This window comes from Ictidomys tridecemlineatus, chromosome 8 (genome assembly GCF_052094955.1).
Source record: "Ictidomys tridecemlineatus isolate mIctTri1 chromosome 8, mIctTri1.hap1, whole genome shotgun sequence".
Taxonomy (NCBI): domain Eukaryota; kingdom Metazoa; phylum Chordata; class Mammalia; order Rodentia; family Sciuridae; genus Ictidomys; species Ictidomys tridecemlineatus.
Window position 1 is genome coordinate 57,523,454 of NC_135484.1, and position 23,198 is coordinate 57,546,651.

At 39.9% G+C, this 23,198-nt stretch overlaps 1 protein-coding gene across 1 annotated transcript in view; it reads left to right on the top strand.

Moving 5' to 3' along the window:
* The window catches only part of Prep (prolyl endopeptidase), a 118,102-nt gene that overhangs the window by 55,526 nt on the left and 39,378 nt on the right, over window positions 1-23,198 (top strand). Inside the window, exons 8-9 of the mRNA XM_005330129.5 lie at window positions 16,232-16,423; window positions 21,056-21,253. Of these exons, the coding sequence (XP_005330186.2) occupies window positions 16,232-16,423; window positions 21,056-21,253 (390 nt within the window). The remainder of the gene's footprint in view (window positions 1-16,231; window positions 16,424-21,055; window positions 21,254-23,198) is intronic.

The window sequence follows — 23,198 nt, forward strand, 5'->3', positions numbered from 1 at the left end:
TGTTGTTTTGCTCTTCCTTTTCTAGGGCTTTGAGATGAAGTATGAGCTCATTTATTTGTTGGTTTTTTCTTTTTTGGAGGAATGACCTCCAGGCAATGAATTTCCCTCTTAAAACTGCTTTCATTGTGTCCCATAGATTCCGATATGTTGTGTCTGTATTTTCATTTATCTCTAAGAATTTTTTGATTTCCTCCTTTATGTCTTCTGTAACCCACTGATCATTCAGTAACATATTGTTCATTTTCCATGTGATGTAGGATTTTTCCTCCCTTCTTTTATCATTGATTTCCAGTTTCATTCCATTATGATCAGATAAAATGCATGGTATTATCTCCACCCCTTTATATTTACTGAGGGTTGCCCTATGGCATAATATATGGTCTATTTTTGAGAAGGATCCATGTGCTGCTGAGAAAAAAGTATATCCACTTGATGATGGTTGATATATTCTATATATGTCAGTTAAGTCTAGGTTATTGATTGTGATATTGAGTTCTATAGTTTCTTTATTCAACTTTTGTTTGGAGGATCTGTCCAATGGTGAGAGAGGTGTGTTGAAGTCACCCATAATTATTGTGTTGTGGTCTATTTGATTCTTGAACTTGAGGAGAATTTGTTTTATGAATGTCGCAGCACCATTATTCGGTGCATAAACATTGATAATTGTTATTTCTTGTTGGTGAATGGTTCCTTTTAACAGTATATAATGTCCTTCCTTATCCCTTTTGATTAACTTAGTCTTGAAGTCGATTTTATTCGATATGAGGATGGCCACCCCTGCTTGCTTACAAGGACCGTGTGCGTGGTATATTTTTTTCCAACCTTTCACCTTCAGCCTGTGTATGTCTTTTCCAATCAGATGTATCTCCTGGAGGCAACATATTCTTGGATTTGTTTTTTTAATCCATGTTACCAGCCTATGTCGCTTTATTGGAGAGTTTAAGCCATTAACATTTAGAGTTACTATTGATATATGGTTTGTACTGCCAGCCATGTTTGATTATTTATCTTTTTTTTTTAATTTAGTTTGTTTCTCCATGATTAACTTTCCCCCTCCCCCCGCCCTCTGTCATTACCGAGGCACTTCCCACTGATGGTTTTGGTTGTTGTTTTTCATTTCTTCCTCATATAGTGTTTTGCTCAAGACGCTTTGCAATGCTGGTTTTCTGGCTGCAAATTCTTTTAGCTTTTGTTTATCATGAAAGATTTTTATTTCGTTGTCGTACCTGAAGCTTAATTTTGCTGGATACAGAATTCTTGGTTGGCATCCATTGTTTTTCAGTGTTTGAAATACGTTGTTCCAGGATCTTCTCGCTTTCAGCGAGATAATTCGTTGTTAACCTTATAGGTTTACCCCTGAATGTAATCTGCCTCCTTTCTCTTGTAGCTTTTAATATTTTCTGTTTGTTCTGTATATTGGATATCTTCATAACAATGTGTCTTGGCGTTGGTCTACTGTGATTTTGTGTGCTCAGTGTCCTGTATGCATCTACAATTTGTATATCCGTTTCCTTTTTTATTTCTGGAAAGTTTTCTGTAATTATTTCATTCAGCAGGTTACTCTTTCCCTTGGTTTGAAACTCTGTACCTTCCTCTATCCTGATGACTCGTAAGTTTGGTTTTTTTTATGTTATCCCATATCTCTTGGATGTTTTTCTCGTGATTTTTTACCAGCCTTTCTGAGTTGGCTAGACTCTTTTCAAGATGATATATTTTGTCTTCATTATCTTATGTTCTGGCTTCTACTTGCTCCACTCTGTTAGTGAATCTCTCAATTGAGTTTTTAATTTGGTTTATTGTTTCCTTCATTTCTAGAATTATTGTCGATTATTTTTTATAATCTCTATCTCCTGATAAAGATGCTTAACTTCTTCATTTATCTGTTTATGTAATTCATTTTCAATGTGTTCTTTCACTGTTTGAATTTGCTGTCTTGTATCCTCTTTAAGGTTCCATTCCATCTGTCTAAGGTATTCCTTGAGTTCTTTATATGACCATTTTTCTGATGACTCTAGGTCCTCCTGAATATTTAGGCTGTCCTGCATTGTTTGTACTCCTTTTCTTCCTTGCTTTTTTATGCTGCTCATGTTACTTCTTGTTCTGTTTGACTGCTGAGTTACTGTTTACTCTTATAAATTTATTTGATGCTTGGGAGGAAAGATATTAGAAGAGAAGGGAAGAAGTCACTAAAGAGAATGAGAGTAGGCAGGTAGAATTCAAGGGATGGGGAATAAGAAAATTGAAAAGACAAAAGAGAAAAAAATAGAAAATAAAGAAAGAAAAAAATTTAAAAAAATAATAATGATAATAAAAAAATGAAAATGAAAATTTAAAAAATAATAATAATAAAATTAAAAAATTTTAAAAAATTAAAACATTAAAAAAGTTAAAAAACAACAACAAAAAAATGAAAATGAAAGAAAAAAAACCCAAATTAAAAAATAATAATAATAATAATAAATGCAGTCATAGAGTTCGATTAACTTCTCTTCCAGTAGGTGGAGCTGTGCTCACTGGGCCCAGCTTCTCCTCTCAGTAGGTGGGAACCAATCACTGTGCAGCAGCTCTTCCTCCCAGACTGGACGGGTCTCCAATCCTGAGTGTCTAGGGCCTTCTCTTGTGTTTCCTCAAGCCAGGGCCCGCTCACCTGATGCTCACCTGATGCTCACCACAATACTGGCTACACACCAGGTCTGCTGCTCCTGGGAGCCCTGTTTTCATGAACTACTGGGCACACTCTCCCTGTTTGCCTCCCTCAGACCCTAAGTTTGTAGAGCTCGGGGCTGAGAACCCCCAGCGAATTTGCTTGCCCTCTGGTAGCTTCGCCCCCGGTAACCGGTGCAAGAGACCTCAGTTGTCAGCACTGGTGGGAGTGGTAGCCCAGAGTTCCACGCGCCACGAGTCCCGCGCCACTCCTGATTCCCTCGGTCTGGCTATCGTGCTCACGGGAGAGCTGGGAGGGGCCTTTAAGGTTTCCCCGCTGTGTGGAGAGGGATGGCTAGGGGATTACACACCTGTCGCCGCTGGTTTCAATGAAGTTATCTCCTCTGCCCGTGACGTCAGTTCTCTGCTATGGTGGTGTCCCATGCAAATGGTGACCGTTCCCTTTGCCGGGTGACCAGTGCAACGGGTGGGTCCTGACTGTCTCTCCCAAGCCCCGTTTCAATCCTGTGGCCACTGCCTATGAAGGCTCGGTTGGCTTTTACCTCTTACTGGGCCGGGTCTTTGCCCCCTCCTTAAGAAGTTCCTCTTCATCTTGACCTTCATGCCTCATCTTGCCCCATTCTCCATATTAGATTCTCCTCTACATAATCCCCCTCACATTATACACCATCATGGTGACCTGAAAGGGGCTAATTCCTTTATGCAACTCAGGGCCTGTCTTGGAGTTAGTGCAGAGGTAATTCACAGACTAATCACATGCCTGTAAGATATGGTACCCTAAGAGTCTCTTGTGTCTTGGTAGCAATCTTATCAACCCTGGCAAATGTTCATTTCAAACCTCAAATGTACACTGAAACTTTTTAAGAACTTGAATCGTCCGAGGAGAAGGTCACATCCGGCGCTGATCAGTGGCGTCCCTGTGAAGCCGGCCAAGAAACAGCCCCGAACACGCTCCCTGGGCAAAACCCGCAGCCACACTACCTCCTCAGGCCCCAGGGGCCGCCAGCGCCACAGACGTCTCCACACACGCGCTTCATGCACTTTAAAAAAAGAGCAGTATACATTGAATGAAACAGGTGAATACTGCCTAAACTCAAGGAAACTTTTTTTGTTTCCTTCCCAATGTCCTTATCTTTCCCTTTTTTCACCCCGCTCTCATTTTATCAGTGTTAGGAATTAGAGAAGAGAATGCAATACATAGAGATTGGGATTCCAAAAGGAACATGGTGTGGAGGTGCACTAGGCCCTCAAAAACAAGATTCTAGACAGTGTAGCCATGAAGAAATATGAGAACACAGAGGAGAAGCATCTGAGAAACCCTCAGTGGCTATGTGAAGACGCAAAAAGAAAAAACAAACTGTCTCTTACTGTGTGCTCACAAAAAAAGATCAATTCTGTGACCTCAAAATGTAGGGGGGCATTTCTCCCCACCAACAAGCAAGCAATCTGTCTGCAGTGGTTTACCAGCTGGACGTCCTTCAATTCAATTCCGTTGTGACCCCATCTTCCCAGAGATAGCATCAGATCCTGCAATCAGTCCCATGAGATTGCCCCCACTTAAGATCTAGTCACAAGTCCAGACTCTGGATTTCTGACTTACTGGCTATCAATTGGGGCTTCTACTTCCCACTCATTGTGTTCAGTTAATTTGCAAGAGTAGCTCACAGAATGGAGAAAAATACTATACTTAAATTTGCTAGTTTATTTTAAAGGATATTTTAAAGGAGACAAGCAGCCAGGTGAAGAAATATAGAGAGTGAGATCTGAAAGGGTCCCAGTGCAGGAACTTCTGGGACATGGAGTTGGACTTTGTTAAACTCCTGGCCTGTTTTTGTTCACCTTTATGCAAGCCTCCACCTGTTCAGCTGTTTGGAAGCCCTTTGGGGGCTTGCATAAGCATGGTTGACGCATGGACAACCATGCACAAATGTGATTGGGTAAAAGGGGTGTGATGTAATGATACCAGTGGGGAAACACAGCGAGGTCTGTCTGTTCAGATTCTTCTTGGCCTCTCTGTGCAGCATTCCTTCCTTGAGGCTTTGAGCAGGACTGAAACAGGGCACCTGTGGTTAACTGTCGGAGAATTTCTTTGTGGCTACCACAAAGGCAGGAAAGTAGGGGAAGATAAGAATGTGTTTTTAGTTTTTATTATGATCCACCTTGGTGAAGAGAAAATCTCATCCCTGTGACCTTCCTTGGAGAGAAAAAGGAACAGAGGAAAGGAGGGCAGGAGAAGGTCAGAGAGAGAAACAGACAGAGACAGACATACACAGACTGGTTTCTGAGACCTAAATGCCCCAACATTATAACAAAAGATTTTGACCTTTATCACTCTGATGCTGCTTCAGAAACCAGGGACAAAAGGCCCAATAATTTAACCTTACTGTTCTAATCATTTAGATATTACAAGGGCTATGGGAGTTATGAGCCAGAAACCATGGACAATATCAATCTTTCTTTTTCTCTCTCTCTCACACATGCACACACACACACATTCATATATACATATTTTACATATAATATATCTATAGATTTTAAATATATGATGTATATCATAATATCACAGCTTAGATGCATTCAGATTGTCAGAGCCTATTTACAGAGTAAGCCAGATCCTAGCCTGTCTTCCAACATGGTCTTTCTTGAATTACTGACAGTTGACTTCTCTGCTTCCTAGGGAGGCTTTTGTGCAGCTTAAATGAAGAGACTGACACAGGGCTACCCCCGTAAATGTTAGTATAATTGTTTTCCAAATTGTTCTCTTTTTTTCTTAAGTCTTCCAGAGAAACTTTAAGATTATTGTGTCATGATATGAAATAAATCCATCTGCTGTATCTGTGTGTAAATACAAATTTTCTTGGGACTCTCTCTCTTGGAGTCACAAAGGACAGACACATTTTTTACTAAAGTTATTCTGAGGTGCTTTATGAGTGAATGTATCAGAGAAGCAGAACCAGTAGTTGGTGTATATTAAGAGATTTATTATAAGGAATTGGCTTATGTGATTGTGAAAAACAGTTAGACAATTCTGAGATCTGTAGGGCCAGCCTTCAGAAGGACGGATAGTCTGGTACTATTGTCCAGAGGTGGAATTTCCTCTTCTCTAGGGAAGCCTCAGATCTGTCCTTGAGGCTTTTTCACTGATTGGCAGGTCCAGAGGGATAATCTCCCTTGCTTAAAATCAACCGATTGTGGATTTTAATCACATCTACAGAATGTCTTCACAGCAACACTTAGGTTACTGTTTGATTAACTGGAGACATCAGCCTAGCCATTTTAATAGCAAAAAGACCATCTCAGTGAGCTCATGGAAAACCACCTGGAAAGTAAGAGCCAACACATCTTATGATACTATCCTGGTTTCACTTTTTCCCAAGGTCACTAAACTGACAGTGTTATAAGTTCACTGAGGCATTTGGGAAAGTAGGTCATGTCCTGAGGATAAGAAAGCAGAATTGGGAGTGGATAATGGGAGAGGTGGATTTGAAGCTGGTCTGCTGGACACTAATGGGTTAGTCAAGAGCCTTCTCCAGTAATAGCTGCCAGGTTTCAGGTACAGTGTGGGGCTTGTCATCTCTCTTAAATTATTGCTTTACTAGCATTGAATTTGTGGATAACAAACCTCAGAGGAGTTATTCTTTTGAATGGCAGTCCTGGGATTCTGGAAACTCTGGACAGTTGTAAGGATTGACCCAGTGGGGATCAGTTTTGCCCTTGGGTTCAGAAATCAATTGCACAGGACAAGATTAAGAGAGATCTTGTTTGTTAATTGATCACTGGTTCATTATGGGTTGGTAATGTGATTATTATGACTGTTTAAAGAAACAAGTACAATTGTCCCTTGGCTTCCATGGGGGTTGGTTCCAGGACCCTTGGCAGATGCTCAAATCCCTTATATTAAATGGTATTGTATTTGCATAAGCCCTACACATATTCTTCTGTATCTTTCACATCATCTCCAGATTACTCATAATAGCTAATACAGTGCTGTTACATTAGTTGCAATGCTATACTGTTTAGGAAATAACGACAAGAATAATGTCTGTACGTGTTCGGTACAGTTGCAATTTTTTTTTTTTCCAAATATTTTCAATCTGGCTGGTTGAGCCAGAGGATGCAGAACCTGCAGATATAGAGTACTAACTGTACTGTATGTGTTTAATTATTGAAGAGATTAAGTAAATTTAATCTCTAAAAGGGGGTCTAAAAGAAGACGTTGTAGATATACAGTGATCATTAAAATTATTCAAATAGTTCCTGTCAATTATAGTTGGGTATCTTGGGACAGTAATTACTACTAAGCTTTAAGCTTTAGGTTATATTTGAATTTAAATTTGTTCCATCACTCAATAACTGGTGACCCTGGAAGTTTGTTTTCCCCCACTCTTAAGATGCCCATGTGTGCAAATAGGAGAATAGTGTCTGCCTCACAGAGAATTGTGAAAAATGCTGGAAATGCATAGAGAAGGGCTCAGCAGACTTCCTGGCCCATAGCAGGTTCTCAAGTATTTCTTCTTTATTCCTTGTTTTTTTTTTCCCCCCTTATCTGAAAGGGGAATATTTGGAAGCATCACACTTTTGTTTTAGATTACAAAGAAACGGAAATTGAGGGCATGTTTTATTTTTATTTTTTTAATTTCAGTTATCAAAACTGCTCTTAAAAACAAAGACAAAACTGCTCTAAATTCAGGCTTTGGTATTAACTTGCAAAACCAGATTCATAATTAGAAGAGTCCTTTAATCTGGGAGAAACAAATACGTGCTCCTCCAGTGGAGACCATGTGGGAGGATGTCTCACTGTACAGGTTGAAAATTGACAGCTCAGGGGTTACGTGCCCTGCTATGAGAGTGTCCTCCTCCCTCTTGCTATTTCCTTACTTGCTCCCCATTTTTATTATCCTTTTTAAATGAAGGCAAAGGGTAATTAGCCTTGAACTTAAATTCATGAACACAAATGTCGGATGAGTTAGTTAAGAGCAGCTGATGAATGAAAATTAAGCCCCATGTCATGAAACCTCTGCTTTTTATTACTGAATCTGCACCATTTTTGATAATCCTAGAGTCTTTCTGCTCTGACTTTAATCTTTTTTTCCTTAAAGGCAGGGAAAATTATCAGCATTTTCATCTAGATTAATTCTTTATTAATACACCACAAAACTGCATAGGTGGCTCTTTCCTAACATGTTTGTACCTTTGTGTCTCAAGAAAACCTTCTACCCAGATGCCTTTTGAAATGAGAAGCACAAAATAAGTGTCCAGGAGCAATTTAATGTCATAGAAAAAGCACAGAGAGAGCAAAGCTCCATTATTATAGGGATCCATCAAATCTTGGGATCTCATAAAACTAGAATCATTTTGTCATATAAGTTTGAATTGCTGTTCTCTCCCATGCTGTCCATCCTACTAGCTGCCTTATGAAGAGGGCAGGTTTCCTGTTGTCCTTTGCCTCTCTTGGGAGAACTTTACTTCTGCTGTTTACAGTGCTTTACCTCAGGATAATCTGAAGACATTGGTTGCATAGTTAGTAGCTGCAGTTGCTCCTTTTCCTTGTCTGGTCTGAACAGGTGCTTCCCGTGGCCCACCATATTATGTGCACCGCTCTGGAGAAGTGATATTAAGCTTATTATCTGGGGCTTAGAGGTTTATGTATGTTTTTAACTCTTCAAAACGATTGACAGCAGGCGCTCTACAAAGAACATTCCCTTCTTCTCCACTGGCTAACATAGAAGCTTGTTTGCAGTGGCCTCATTCTGCTTTGGGATGCAAGGTGTCTGCCTCTGAGGTTCCCAGGTGCCCTTGTGTTTTTGGTAGACACTTTTCTCTATGTGTTGCCCTTTCCTCTCCCCTACTGTGCTCAAAATCATTTGGTGTGTAGATCTGTGCACCTCATGGGCCCAGGGACCAAATCTGTCTTGTTCTCTGTGGAGACCCCAGTGCCTAGTGGTAAGTGTGCACCAGCTTGTCCCTTAGTGATCCTTGTGTCCAGATGGCTGCTTTATGAGCCATCCTCCTTTATACCTGTTAATTAATTTACTTGTGAGCATTTTTTTTTTTTTGTCCTTTCTAAACCCTGAGAGAATGGTGTGTTGCAGACCGTGTTTCGGTCCTATGTTTTGTTTGAGCAGATTTTCTGCTTTTTATTTTTCTGTTGTTTGTTTAAAATCAAAAGTGAAGAAGTATCAAGATATAACTAAGGATACCAGGCTATTATTATTATTATTCAGGAAAAAAAAGTCAGCTGAATCTTGACTCTTCTGATTCTTAATATGATTGATGCCTGCAGATAAGTGGAAAGTAATCATCCCCAACCTTACAAGAAAATGATATCTGTCTTGATTTTTTTAGTTATATTTTTCTCTACTTTTCTAAATTAAATCACTTATTTTGGGAAAAAAACCATATACTTTGTTTCCTGAGGTTGCTATAAATAATCCTATTTTGAATATGTAAAGTTGCTTCATATACTTAAACTAAATTTAGCATTAATTTCCACATATTTTCTACCTTACATTTAAATATCAGGCCTCAGAGCTATCTCTTATCTCCCAAATATATGAACATTTAAAAGTTTACATGAAAATTTAAGTGAACTTATACTTTAAAATATGAATATATTTATAAGTATATGAATATATTCAAATTAGGCATAAGTTTCTAAGTATTTGATTAGAAAAGTAGAAGATACTACTAATTCTTTTAAAATTTAAAATTGGTTCCTTTTGTTGTCTTTAATTATAGACAACTCTAGGCAAGATTAGTCTAAGATCTGGAACTGTGTTTTATGTTGTTAGGGAGCAGACGTGTTTGGATGCCCTCCTGTTGGGCACCGGAGATGATGGCAGCCATGGTCCCTGTCCTTCCAGGGCTCCTGCCCTATGGACAGTAGCATGGAACTTGTCAGTGCCGGATTCTGGGGATTGTCAGAGGTGCTGTGACTCTATCTGCAGCCCCAGGCTCAGAGGCAGGACATCTCTAAACTCCCTCTCTGTTTTCTTTCTTGTAGTTTTCCTTTTCTCTTTGTTTCTTTCATTTTTTTTTTTTGCAGTTACTTTATTCAAATACTTTATATCCTACTTTATAGGATTATCAGCAGCAAAATAGAAGCTGGCCATTTGTCCCTGTGTTGAATCGATTTGAAATTATGACCCAGGTTTTGAATAGAATCCGTAAGAGGCAATTGTTAGGTGAAGAGAACTGAATAAATCTGAGGTCCTTCTTGCTATTAACTCAACACACTTCTTCAACAGGCCTGAAGTGGTCTCTGCTCCCATCACAGCATTAATGAAGTGACTTGGGAAGGAAGGGGGTTGCTGCTGCTGCCTGGTTTCTATAAGTACACCCTGTACTGCATCCAGACTTTGACTCACCTATCTCTCTGATTTTTCCTTTTTTGCTGCACATTTGATCACTTCATATTGATTGGTACTTTCCATGGCTTTATTTTAATCCTTTCATGTCAATAAAGAAAATTAACTCTCTCCTGCACAAATTCATCTACACTAAATGGTAGCGTGTAACCATAAAAGAAAATTCAGTATTTGTCATCACTGGCTAATACAGGGGGGTGAGCTCCTGTTTTTAGGTAGTGGAGATGATATTGACCCTGTAGTTCATGTCCCGTGGGGTGGGCATCCTTTGGGAGTAGAGTGGGAAACAGGAGATACACCTTCAAGAAGTTGTAGGCAAATGATCTGTTCTAAGCTTAGCATGTCATCTGAATGTTAAAAGCCAGGCCAATAGGGGAAGAGGACTCCTGTGAGAAGTCAGGGGGCTGGTAGAAAATGACGGCTTCCTGAGTGGGGATGCAGATGCAGGAAAAAAAAGAATTAGAACACCAAAAGACTGCATGAAAATAAGAAGTAAAATATGAAATTTGATATAAAAGAGAAAAATACTAATGATAACATTAATGCTTTTGTGGGGCAAGTACTGGGATTGAACTCTGGGGCACTAGGCCACTGAGCCACATCCCCAGGTCGGCTTACCCCCCCCACTCCCCCCACCCCGCGTCCTTTTATTTATTTATTTACTTATTTTACTTAATTTAGAGACAGGGTCTCACTGAGTTACCTAGTGCCTCAGTCTCCTGAGCCACTGGGATTACAGGCATGCAACACCATGCCCAGTGACATTATTACTTATTTTTTAAGTTATAAAGACTTTTTCTAGATTAGATTTTAAAAGTTTAGTCTCAGTAAATCCTTCTCTTCAGAACCATCACATTCCATTTACTTCTGCCACTTGAAGAATACTGTGGTTATCTGGAATAATGGTACCTATTTGCATGGAACATTTCCTGTGTGCCAGGTTCTGAGCTATGTGTGTTGATAATCCATTCAGTCTCAGCAAACTGTGAGGAGCACGGGTTACTCTCCCCAGGAAACCAAGCTGTGAGCCCAACTAGCTTTCCCAGTGCCATTTAAAGATTCAGATCCAGGCCAGTGTGGGCACCAGCCTGGGTTCTAATCATTACTGTGTATCAGAGCAGGACAAAGGAGGACCTTCCGGCCAGAGGACAGCAGCCTCTTGCCCCTCAGTCCCCACACACCTTGAGTTTGTTGTATTGTGATGTGTCAAGCCTATATAGTTGTTATAAAGTATAAAAAGCACTAAAGTACTATTAAGAGAACTTCATCATTTTCTATGAAAAGCAGTTAATCTCCTTGATGATTTTCAAAGAAAGGAATGAAAATATGTCTTTGCTCTAGGAAAAGCCTAAGAGGATTTGTTTTAAGCTAATCACTCGGTAAACAAATCAGTCCCCACCAAGAAGCAGCTTTATAAAAAGCAAGTTTAACTTTAATGTGGAGAGGTTCAGAAATTTAATTCTTTTGGCTTCAGAGTGAATAGTGACACAGACAAAACAACTTCAGAGAAAATGGGCAAAAAGGGAAAGGGTTACAAAGCTAAGCCATGACTGTTTGTTTCAAAGGAATTTTTTTGTTTTCCATTTAAATCAACATGGTTCTCCCTTGTGTGTAGCAAAAATGAATGAGTCTCATTGTCCCATTGAAATACCTTTTCTCATCAATTATTTCTTTATCAAAACCCAGAGGCAGTATTTCAAAGAGTAAAAGGATTTCATGAGCTTTTTAAAAAAACTTCCTGCCCCATGAGGGCCTACATTTTGGACTGTATATCAGATTTTATGGCTTGCTTATTCTGAATGAGCTTTTGACTCACAGTATGAATTTATAATTGAGTTACTGCTTCAGAATGTGGTAACAGAAAATGACCAGAGTGAAGTCTTGGTGTTCATTGGAACTTGATTACTTAAATACCTGTGCCACATCTTCAGAGGCATCTGTGTATTCAGCAGTCCTGAATGAAATTTCTACCTGATTTTGCCTCTGGTGCATACTTGTGGTATTTAGTATACACTAAATACCACTGGCTGCAAGACCATTTTAGGCAGAAACCATTAGATGACAATAAAGAAATGCTTTATTGTCAGGAAAATATTTCAGGAATCTGACATTTCACTGAACTAAGATTTTGTGTCTACAAATGTCCTGGTTGATAAAATTATGTTTCATCATCCTTATTATAAACAAATGAGCCTTTCTGATTATCTTAAAACTTTGCATGGCTTGATCCTGTTTTATGTTATTGTTCTTTTAAGGTATGGAGTTTATTGTTAAAGCCTTGTTGTGTGTGAACTAAAATTTAATTTACCTTTGAGTGGATCACCTGCTGAGTAGTCTTTTGAGGTTAGTAGTTTGAAAAAAAATACAATTGTAACTCACATGCAAAGTTTAGCCGTTTATGAAAATTGATTTAAAAACTGTTTCTGGTAATTGGGCAGATTCAATATTCTGAATAATCTCCCAGTGGAAATAGTTGAAATGATGTAAAATGTCTATAAAGTATGTTTCCAAGTGCATTGCTACTTTCACACAAAATAAAGGAAACCATAGAGACCAAAACCAGAATGAAAGCAGGGAATTTAGGATGGAAGGTGGATTGTCCCAGTGGTTCTGCTGGGGCCAGCTGGATGGGAAATTCGGCCCATGTTTCTCCATGGTGGAGATTCTAATGAGAGGTGCCCTCAGCATAAAGGTGGTTGATCAGTAAACCTGCAGTGTCAGGGCAGGAGTGTGCAGGGTATAGTAAGGAAACTTGCCTGTCTTCACCTTGGCCCTAAGGACAGATGAGGGAAAATGAAATGTGAATTTTCCTCCTAAACCATGAGAGCAGTTGTGTGCAAGTTAGTCAAACTGATGGTGCCTGTGAGGTCCCGAAGTCTTCAAGCCAAGAATTAAATTTAATGTGCTCCCGGGTTGGCTGCATTCCAGAGGCAAGCCGAGGCAAATACAGATCTTCTCTGGAAGAGTGCCACTTCAGCCCAGGCCTCTAAGAATTCCCACAGATAAGAGTTTCAAGGGAAATCAGCAGTTCATATTTAATAGCCTAAATCAGACAAAGACATTCACCATAAGAGATAGAATTACCAGGAGCACCAGACTGGAATTATCAGATTCTCAGTATAAAATAAATATGTTAAATATACTTTTTAAAAATAAACAGCATAATGCTGCTGTAAAATAAACAAACAAGAAGTAAGCTTGGAATCAGAATAAGAAACAAGATCTCAAGAAGACTGAACAGGAGAGGAGATTAAACACAGCTAAAGAGAGATTTAGTGAAATAGAATGTAAATATTAAAAAGTAACTAGAATGTTGCCCACCAAGGATGGAAAAACATGTTATTAGTCATGAATAAGAACAAACTCCTTTCAGACATGATAAACTAAACATTGGGTCCAACCAGTCTGCAGAGGACAACTAGAAAAGCTCCCCATCCCCCGAAAAAAATGTTTGAGCACTTAACAAAGCAAAAGAGAAAGTGAATAATAATTGGTCTCAGGTAGTGCCATGAGAGTGATGTAGTTATCTTCATATCAAAGCAGACATATCTAAGTAGAGATAAAACTTGATAATCATAAAAGGTTCAATTCACTTTTGTTTAAGTATAATATTTCTGTGTATATCTAGCAGCATAATTTCAAAATGTAGGGGGCAGAGATGAATAGACATACAGTTATAAGAAGACAAACCCACAGTTGCAGAAGGGCATTTTCTTTCTTTTTTCTTTTTTGTTAGAAATTTATAGTTATATATTTGGGTTCATCCTGACAAACTCATACCTGCAAGGAAACAGATTTCAATTCATGATTTCCCACTTTCCCCTCCATTCTCCCTCCCCTTTTGTTCATCTATTAATTTATATTTGATTCTTTCTGTATATATCCTATCCTTCCCTCCCCCTTTCCTTTATTTTATTCTAGCTTCTGCATATGACAGAAAACATTTTAACCTTTGAGTTTCTGTTTGGCTAATTTCACTTAGCATGATGTTTTCCACTTCCATCTATTTACCAGCAAATTCCGTAATTTCATTCTTTTTTTTTTTTTAATGAATGAGTAAAACTCCATTGTATGTATATATACACACACATACAATATCACAGTTTCTTAATCCATTCATCTATTAATGGGCATCTCGGTTGATTCCATAATTCAGCTATTGTGAATTGTCCTGCTATAGACATTGAGGTGGCTGTATTGCTGGAGTATACCAATTTTAGATCTTTGGGGAACATACCAAGGAGTGGGATAACTGGTTCTTATGGTGGTTCCATCCCTAGTATTCTGAGGAATCCAAACTGCTTTCCAGAGTGGTTGTACTAGTCTACAGTCCCACCAGAAATGTACAAGTTTACTTTCTCACCACAACCTTGCCTGTATTTATTGTTGTTCACATTCTTGATCATTGCAGAGGGACATTTTTTAAAATAAGCTATGATAGAACAAATGGCCAAAAAGAAATCAGTAAGTACTTGGAAGATTTGAACACTATAATTAACAAATGATCCAAGAGGCATATTTAGCAAATCATACCCAGTTATCACAGAACAAACCTTCTTTGCAGTTGTACACAAAACACTTAAAAAAAACAATTTTTAAAAAAATTAGGTTACAGAGCTTTTCTCAATAAATTTAAAAAGACTGAATTAATACCAAGTGTTTTTTAAGCCCAGTAAGATGTAGCCAACAGTTAATAGCAATAACCAAAAGATGAATAATCTCATAAACATAATGTCAAGTGAAAGAAGTCAGATGCTAAAGAATATGAATTATGATTTCATTCTATATAAAGTTCAAAAATGAGGCAAAGCTCTGGTGTTTATGGATGCAAATAACGGCAGAAAAGATACAAAGAAAAGTGAGAAATTCTCAAAGTCAGGAGGATGGTTTCCTACTGGATGTGAAGGACTTGGTTGGAATATCAGGGTGTAAGAGTTTCCTCCTTTTATGAACAAAAATGTAATAATTTTCCGTCTGTATGTTCTTCCAGAAGAAATTTAGAATGATGATGTCAGATTCCCTATAAATCTCATCTGGATTTTGATTAGAATTTAAATTTTATACATTTCCTCTGAAACTATCTGCACCTTTGAAATGTTGGGCCTTTCCATTTAGGAATATGGTATACATTTCTAGTTATAAGTGTTCTTTTTTTTTAATTTTTAAGTTTTCTTAGAAAAATTTTAGAGATTTTTTTTTTTATATAGACTTGACATTTCTTGTTAAATGCATTCCTAGGTGTTTTATATTTGCTTCTGTTGTAAATGAGGTACACTCACCCCCATTTTCTAATTGCTTATTGCTAGAATATAGAAAAGCTATAGTGTTTTATTTTGGGGGGGGTGTTTTATTTTATTTTATTTTATTTTTAAACTACTGGTCTTTCTTAGACTCAGTTCCAATCACTTACTTAGAAATAATTTGCATTTTACTATGGAGTTAAGTACTAGTAGTCATGGTTATAATTTTCACATTCCATTAGTATTTCTAGTTGACAGTTGAAAAGAAAGGAGTCCTAGTAGGGGATAAAAAGATGGCTCAAAGACACACAGCTAAATATTGAGAGGACTGGGTTGTTTAGTGATTCTGGGGATTTGAACGTAGGGCCTTGTGAGTCCTAGCTAAGTGCTCTACTAGTGAGCTCAAGTCTCAGCCCAAAAGCTGGGGTTTTAACTGTAACGTGTGTGACACAGAACTCTCTAGGGTAAAATCGTATTTTCCCTAACAAGTTTTATTAAATAACATCTTATATAAAGATATGCTGTGAATGAGATCATGAATGTAAAGTACTCAAGAAAAACACAAGGAATATAACTGAACTATCCAAGTTAAAGTAGCAATTTCACTGTGAAATTGAAAGGCGATTAGAGATACCTCAAATCTAGCTGGGCCTTTCAGTAGTTTAAAGTCAAAGAACTTTCTTGTTTATAAAATTTTTGAGATATTCTCTGATTGTTTATGTCAGATACATTTTGAAATCCATGTCTTCCCAGTGGATTGGGGTAGGGGAGGTTCTTTCTCTCCCCTCACCGCTAGCCTATTCAGGGGCCCCTTTCCTCTTTCTCGTGCCTTAGAACTTCCAGATATCATCTCTACCTCGTGTTCTGAAGATAGAAAACATCCCCCCTCCATATACAAACCTACATCATTGTTTGACATTTAAAAAAAAATGGTGATGGGAGTGTTTTGTTCTTCACCAGGAATCCTGAAGTGGGTGAAACTAATCGACAACTTTGAAGGAGAATATGACTATGTCACTAACGAGGGGACAGTGTTCACATTCAAGACGAATCGCCATTCTCCCAACTATCGCCTGATCAACATTGACTTCACGGATCCTGACGAGTCTAAGTGGAAAGTGCTTGTTCCCGAGCACGAGAAAGATGTCTTGGGTAAGATCACAAGCCACTTGAAATCCGTGCTTTGTTTTTGGTGAGAACACTAACAGGTTGGTGCATCTCATTCTCCGGTGACTGGTTACAAGGTAAAGAACCTTTGACCTCTAATCAGGAATAAATTATCTGAAGAGTACATCCAAATCCTTGCTGTGTGACACTTTGGTAGCTTACTATGAGATCATGTGGAAATGCAGAGTAAAAATCATAAAGGTATGAATTCAGACTATTAAAAGTGTTACTTTTTTTAAATAGCAGTTTTCTTTGTTTTCTTATTGTCTGATGATAATCACCAACATTTAATTTCTTGAACTGTTTAGGTTCACAACCCTGGGCTTTAAGCTTTTGAATAATCTTCTGCTGCTTGCATTATACCTGTTGTTGATCTGCAGATGGGTTTACAGCCCTCTTATTAGAAAATAGACTATTGTCAGATTTAATTGAAAACCATTGTAATTACTGTTTTGTGTACTGAACCACATTAACCTCTTGAGAACCTCCCTTCTATATTAGTTGTGTCCCACAGTGTCTTTCAATCCCCTTTTATTCATTTTCTCTGATTTTTCCAAAATGATATGCTGTTCTATAAATTATTTATTGCATGAAAGCTTAATTTGGTTAGAAGATTGACTAACTTGGGAGCTTTTTTTTTTTTTTTTGAAAAAAAAAATACAAAGGGGAGTTAAGTATTCTTAGGCCAACACAGCTTATTTGTTGCATGTGAACTTCTACTGATGGACCGAATGAGAATACGAGGACCATTCTGAAATGCAAAGGTGTATGTTCTATAATTCGGAAAACACATACCCAGCCTGCATAACGCTCTGTGTCAGAACAAGTAGTCCTGCTGTTTGGCTTTCGTGAACAAAAGTAGAGTGTTGGAGTCAGGCAGGTCTAGGTTCGTGTCCTGGACTCAAAAGGGACTCTTTCTAACTGGCTGACGGTGATGTGTTCTCTGTGCCTGGCAGGTATTTTAGTTTTGCCATTGCTTGGAGTGAGCTGCAGATGATTACAGCTGACTCTCAGGGTCACCTTTTCCTGTGGGCACTTACTGCTGGGCCCTTGTTTCCACAATTCTCTTGGTTCTGGAGGAAGCATTAGTTTGCCTGAGCTTCTCCTCAGCCCTGGGTATCTGACCATATCCTGCCACCCTCTTGCACTGAGATCTCACACCCCTGCAGCCAGTTTTATTAGAGAGGACCCAAAACAACCGTTGCCTGCTTGTTTCTACAGTCCCCTTGTGCAACCCCAAGGCTGCAGACCATCCCAGGCTCTTCTTCTATTGTTAGCCAGCTCTTCTACCTTCTAGATTTCCAGTTCATGTCCCCATCATTTCACTGGTTTCAGTGAGGCACCAGTACTTTCTCTCTCTCAGGCTGGGGTCAGTAGAAGGGAGTAACCCTGCCATTCTTTCCCAAATGGGAAGGGAGACACGTGGCAAGTGCTTGCTCTTAGCAAATCATCTCATCTATCTCCCGAAAACCTTCTATACACTCTGACCCATTTTTGTATTTGGATTAGGGTCCCATGAGTCCTGGAATAAGTCACTCACTCTGAAAGGCCCATGGCTTTTTCCACATTGAGGCAGGAATATTCCCATAAGGATAGTCACAGCCAGCCCATAGCCAGAGCTCCCTGAGAGCCAGACTGCACTCGGCTCCAGGTGCGGGCGTTGACGCTTGCGTTGGTGGGGTCAGATAGACTAGGGTGATATAAGTCTCCATGTAAGTACCCTGGTGCTTTGTAGGTGCAAATCGGGTTGGAATAGTGATTCCTATAGCGCAAGCCATCTTGGATGTTGTAAATATTTCCTAAGGCATCTGAATTTCTGCCACCTAAAGCTTAAAAGGAGATTTTTAACTGCCTTAAGGTGGCATCCTCTCTCATTGGTTGATCTAGTGAAATGCAAATTAATTGTTGGAGTTGGGAGGGGTGATTTTTTTTTTTTAACCTTCCTCTGAAAGGTTATAAGTTCTTTAGACCGGAAAGGGGAAATCTTCAATATTCACTAGAACTCATCAACTCAAAAGAGAAGCACAGTTGAATTTGCTATATATCATTAGCACAGAATGCCCTACCGAGAATAAAAACTAGAGATGAGTCATAAAGTACAGCTATAAAGTCAGAGCTTTTATTAATGACAGTCTACAAATCTCCTTGTCCTTTTCTTATTCACTGTCTGCTTTGTAATTCTGATGTACTCATAGTTAACACAGATTGACTCTTCTTTGACAGCTGTGATTTACTTGAGTTTTTTCTCATACTTTTCTCTCTTTAAAACATTTAAGCCTTGTGGGGCTGGGCTTGTAGCCTAGTGGTAGAGCGCTTGCCTAGCATGTGGGAGGCACTGGGTTCGATTCTCAACAGCATGTACAAATAAATAAAAGTCCAAAAAAATATTAAAAAAAAAAAAACATTAAGACTTGTGAAATGTATTGCTTGATTCAGGTGCTCTTAAAAAGAAAGCCCTGTTAGAGAATGAGCAGATCGCCTTGGGTTGTGAGACTGCTTTATATCCTCACTTGAGGAAAAGTTTGCCTTGGTTCTTCAAGCAACCCCAGATTAGGAGCCCTGGTGAGCTGAGAGTTCCCCCTGGGGAATGTTCATGTGGGTAAATGATAACATTGTAAGTGTGAATGGCTGGTTTCTTGGGTTGTGAAAGCAAACAGTGTCAAGAAGCCCACCATGAAACCCAGGAAAGGCTTTTCAACATGTTTGAACTGCTCCCTGCAGCCCTAGCCTACTTCCAGGTGACGGCATCCCTCCCTCTGGATGGCCTGCCCTACCCCAGGCTGAGCTCTGTGCCTGCAGTCCTATTTTCCCCTTTTCTCATCCCCTCGCTGACCTCTCCCGTCCCAGGAGCACTGTCCACTGAGCACTGTCAATGCCCATTGCCATCCTGGGAGTTGAGGAGAAGTCATTTCTGTACCCCACTCTCCCATCCCTGCAGTCAGCAAGGCCTGATGATTCTTCTTGGGAAGTTAGTGCCTTTCAGGTCTGTACTTCCCTGTGAAGGCTTTATCCCCAGAGTTCTGACTGGCTTGTTGTACTAGTGTTCACACTACCCTCCCTCCTTCTGTAGACTTCCATTCTGCATTCAACTGTCAGATATTTACATCCTCAGAGAGGGGCATCATGGTACACAGCTATAATCTCAGCAACTCAAGAGGCAGAGGCAGGAGGATCACAAGTTTGAAGCCAGCCTCAGCAACTTAAGTGAGGCCTTGTCTGAACATAAAAAGGGCTGGGAGTATAACTCAGTGGTAGAATACCCCTGGATTCAATCTCCAGTACCGTTTAAAAAAAAAAAAAAAGACCAGCTCAGGCAACATAGGGAGATCAAGTCACAAAAAGTAAATAATAAATAAAATAAAAAGACACATCCTTTATGAATTTGTCTTTTTGCCGTTCTATTCAGTGGCTCCTCAGTAACAGCTGACTGAACTCCCCTCTACCTGCCATCCACATGCCCCATCATACCTCCACCAGCATCACCACCCACCACGGAACTGAACAGCTTACTAGTCTTCCTCCCTTCTAGCCTCCCAGCTGCTCATTCACTCATTCATCATTCTTTCCTCTCTCTCCACTCTGCCCTTCTTTCCTTGAGTCTCATGCATTTCCATCACCTTGTCCCCTAGAAAGGTATCCTTTCCCTGTTAACCCCTCTGACACCCCACCCCCATGTCTACACACCTGTACTTAAGATAGACTTCAACCCTGCTTAAGGATTTACTTATTTTGGACCCTCAATAAACCACTTACTTTTGGTCTGCATTTTACTACTTGTATTTTTAGGACTGTATCTCAAGGATAGAAATGACCTCATCTTCCTACTTATCGCTCTGGGACCTTGCAGAGTGGCTGGGTATCTGATATAAACCAAGGACTTCATACATTCTTGTCAAATCATCAACCCTTTCAAACATGACTCACAATTTAATTTTTGTTCTTTCTACCTCACCCCACAGCTTGATGTTGAATACAAAATATGTAGGAAGGTATGCTAGTCAGCTTTCCATTGCTATGACATAATACCTGAAAGAATCGGCTTATAAGGATATTGTTTTGGCTAATAGTTTAGTAGGTTTCAGTCCATGGCCACTTGACCCTATTGCTTCTGGCCTGTGATGAAATAGCACATCATGGTGGGAGTTCATGGAGAGAAGGTTGCTCACATCATGGTAGTCAGGAAGCAAAAAGAGAGAAGGAGAGGCAGTGCAGTATCCCCTTCAAGGGCACACCCCAAGGACCTGAGTCCCTATCATTAGGCCCCACCTCAAATTCCACCACCTCCTAACAGCACTACAGACTGGGGACCAAACCTTCCACTGTGAGCTTTGGGGGACATTTATGCAAACCATAGCAGCAGGGTTGTTTGTCAACGCAAGCCCTGACCCCAGGTGGAGGATGTTTTGTTTCCTCTGAACATATCCGTTATAATCACTTATTAGAGAAATCGGCTGAAACTAAATGAATGGTTAAAATCAATTATAAAATGACTCTTGCATGTCTCTTTGCTTCAGTAGCACCATGGAGAGCTCTAGAACTGTGCTGTTCAATTAATTAATAAATCTTTCACTTATTTTCAAGTCATTGGATTTTTCTCCTCCCTCTGTGCCTTTTCAGAATGGGTAGCTTGTGTCAGGTCCAACTTCCTGGTCCTGTGCTACCTCCACGACGTGAAGAACATTCTGCAGCTGCACGACCTGACCACCGGTGCTCTCCTCAAGACCTTCCCGCTCGAGGTCGGCAGCATCGTGGGGTACAGCGGACAGAAAAAGGACACTGAGATCTTCTACCAGTTCACTTCCTTCTTATCTCCAGGTGAGGGTCTCTTCACTGCTAGTCACTCGAAAAAAATCAGACAAGGGATTTCTTTTGGTAAATGGAAATACAGTGCTGTTATTGCAAATCACACAGGCTGTTTTGTAGCCCAGATTACTTAATGGGAATAAAAGAGTAAAAACAGATGCTCAGAACAAAGGAAAATGTGAACACCTAGAAGTGCACCCTCATCGATCTTGTATTCTGAGTCTGTTCTTCTGGGGACGGGAACAACTATTGTTCTAAGTTGATTAAAAATTGGTGCCAATACATACCACCCTCAGTTCAGCCTTTTGGTCTATCCACTCCACAAGGACACAGAGTGTAGGTAACAAAAATAAAACATAATACCTGTAGCCCCCCAACATTATTAAATCTGGCAGTTGGTAAACTGATTTAAAATATGCTTCTAGTCTTAACCTTATGGAAAAAAAAAAGTGTGTTATTTTGGTTCTAGTGGGAAAGGAAGTACACTTGTAAGATTTTTTTATTTTGAGACAAGGTCTTAATAAGTTGCCTAGGCTGGCCTCCAACTCATGATCCTCTACCTCAGCCTCCTGAATAGCTGGAATTTTCAAGTTTTTAAAAAGTTGGCCACGTTCATTCTGCTTTGTTTCTTTTTTTCCTCTACCACTCCACTGTACTGTTGGTATACAGTCACAGCTGTACACATTCTGTGATTTGTCCCCAGGAGTCTGACTTAGTTGGCAATTTGCAACTGACCAGGCAGATCCTGTCTTAAAAGCAGTCTGGCTGAAAAATGTCTGCACTTTCCTTATTTATTTGTTGAGCTCCTTCGGCACTTTTTGTCCCACCCAATTTTGTTGCAGTCGTTAGTTCATTAGAGAATTAGGCAGTTGCAGGAGAGAGTTCGGCAGGTGCAAGTACCTCCATCCTCCTCTGGGATTTGGCCAGATCACAGTAATGCCTCATCCACTTTTCCTTTGAGCCTCTGAGTCACAGAGCTGGCAATGGATGAGAAATCTTATCGTGGTGACAGGTTGCTGTCAGGGTTATTAAAACTAAGAGAATGATGTTCTGTAAGTAGGTCTGAGAGTAGACCTGGCAGGCTTTGCTTTCCCAAACACCTTGCAGAAGATTGGGGGGGTGGGGTGGCTGGGAAAAGAGTCCCAGGCATGTGGAAACCATGCCCAAGGCCTGGAGTCGGAACTCCCTGTCTGGCTGTGTCCCCCACCCTCTCTTCCCTTTTCACCCTGGAGCCTGGAGGGCAGCAGCAGCCAGTGAGCAGACGGAAGAATCCATTTTCTCCAGATGACCACACTCACCCCACTGCTGCAGGGGCCACATTTATCTCCTCAAACTCATATTGGTTCCCAAAATTTTACTTTGGAAAAATCTCATATCTTGAACGGTTTAAATGAATAAAGAGCAAAGAAGAGCACAGGCCAGGGGAGAGGGGGTGACTCACCTGCTGTTAATGAAAGCCAGCATCCCCAGAGGCCTATAAAACTCCTTCAGTGACCCCATGTGGCCATTTATTTCAGGGACAAGCTCATCATAACCTAGGGGAAGAAAGGGCTCATTGTCCTAGTATAAAATGATGGGTTCTGTGCAAGCAAAGAAATATTACCCATGACTGTGGCTGTGAAGTCTGGAAGGAGAAGTGTGTTCCTGGTTCTGTAGCACCAGGCAGCTTCCGAACAAGCCTTAATTTGTTACTGTAATGCTTGTTTTGTCTCCTTTGTCTCTTCGTCATTTTGCCTCCATCTTTCTCTCTTTTTCTTCTTAAATGCAACTTGTTATCGAAAACCAGAGAAAGGGGCTTTCAGACTCAGACCTTCTAAGGTGAAAAGGAAAAAAAAGTCAGATAATTCAAATCTATCTCAGAAAAGGAAGAATTGTCAGTGTGTGTATATACACGTCATGAGCACACATGCTGGCCTCTGAAGATTAGCCGTTCACTACAGTCAACAGCAGAGACACG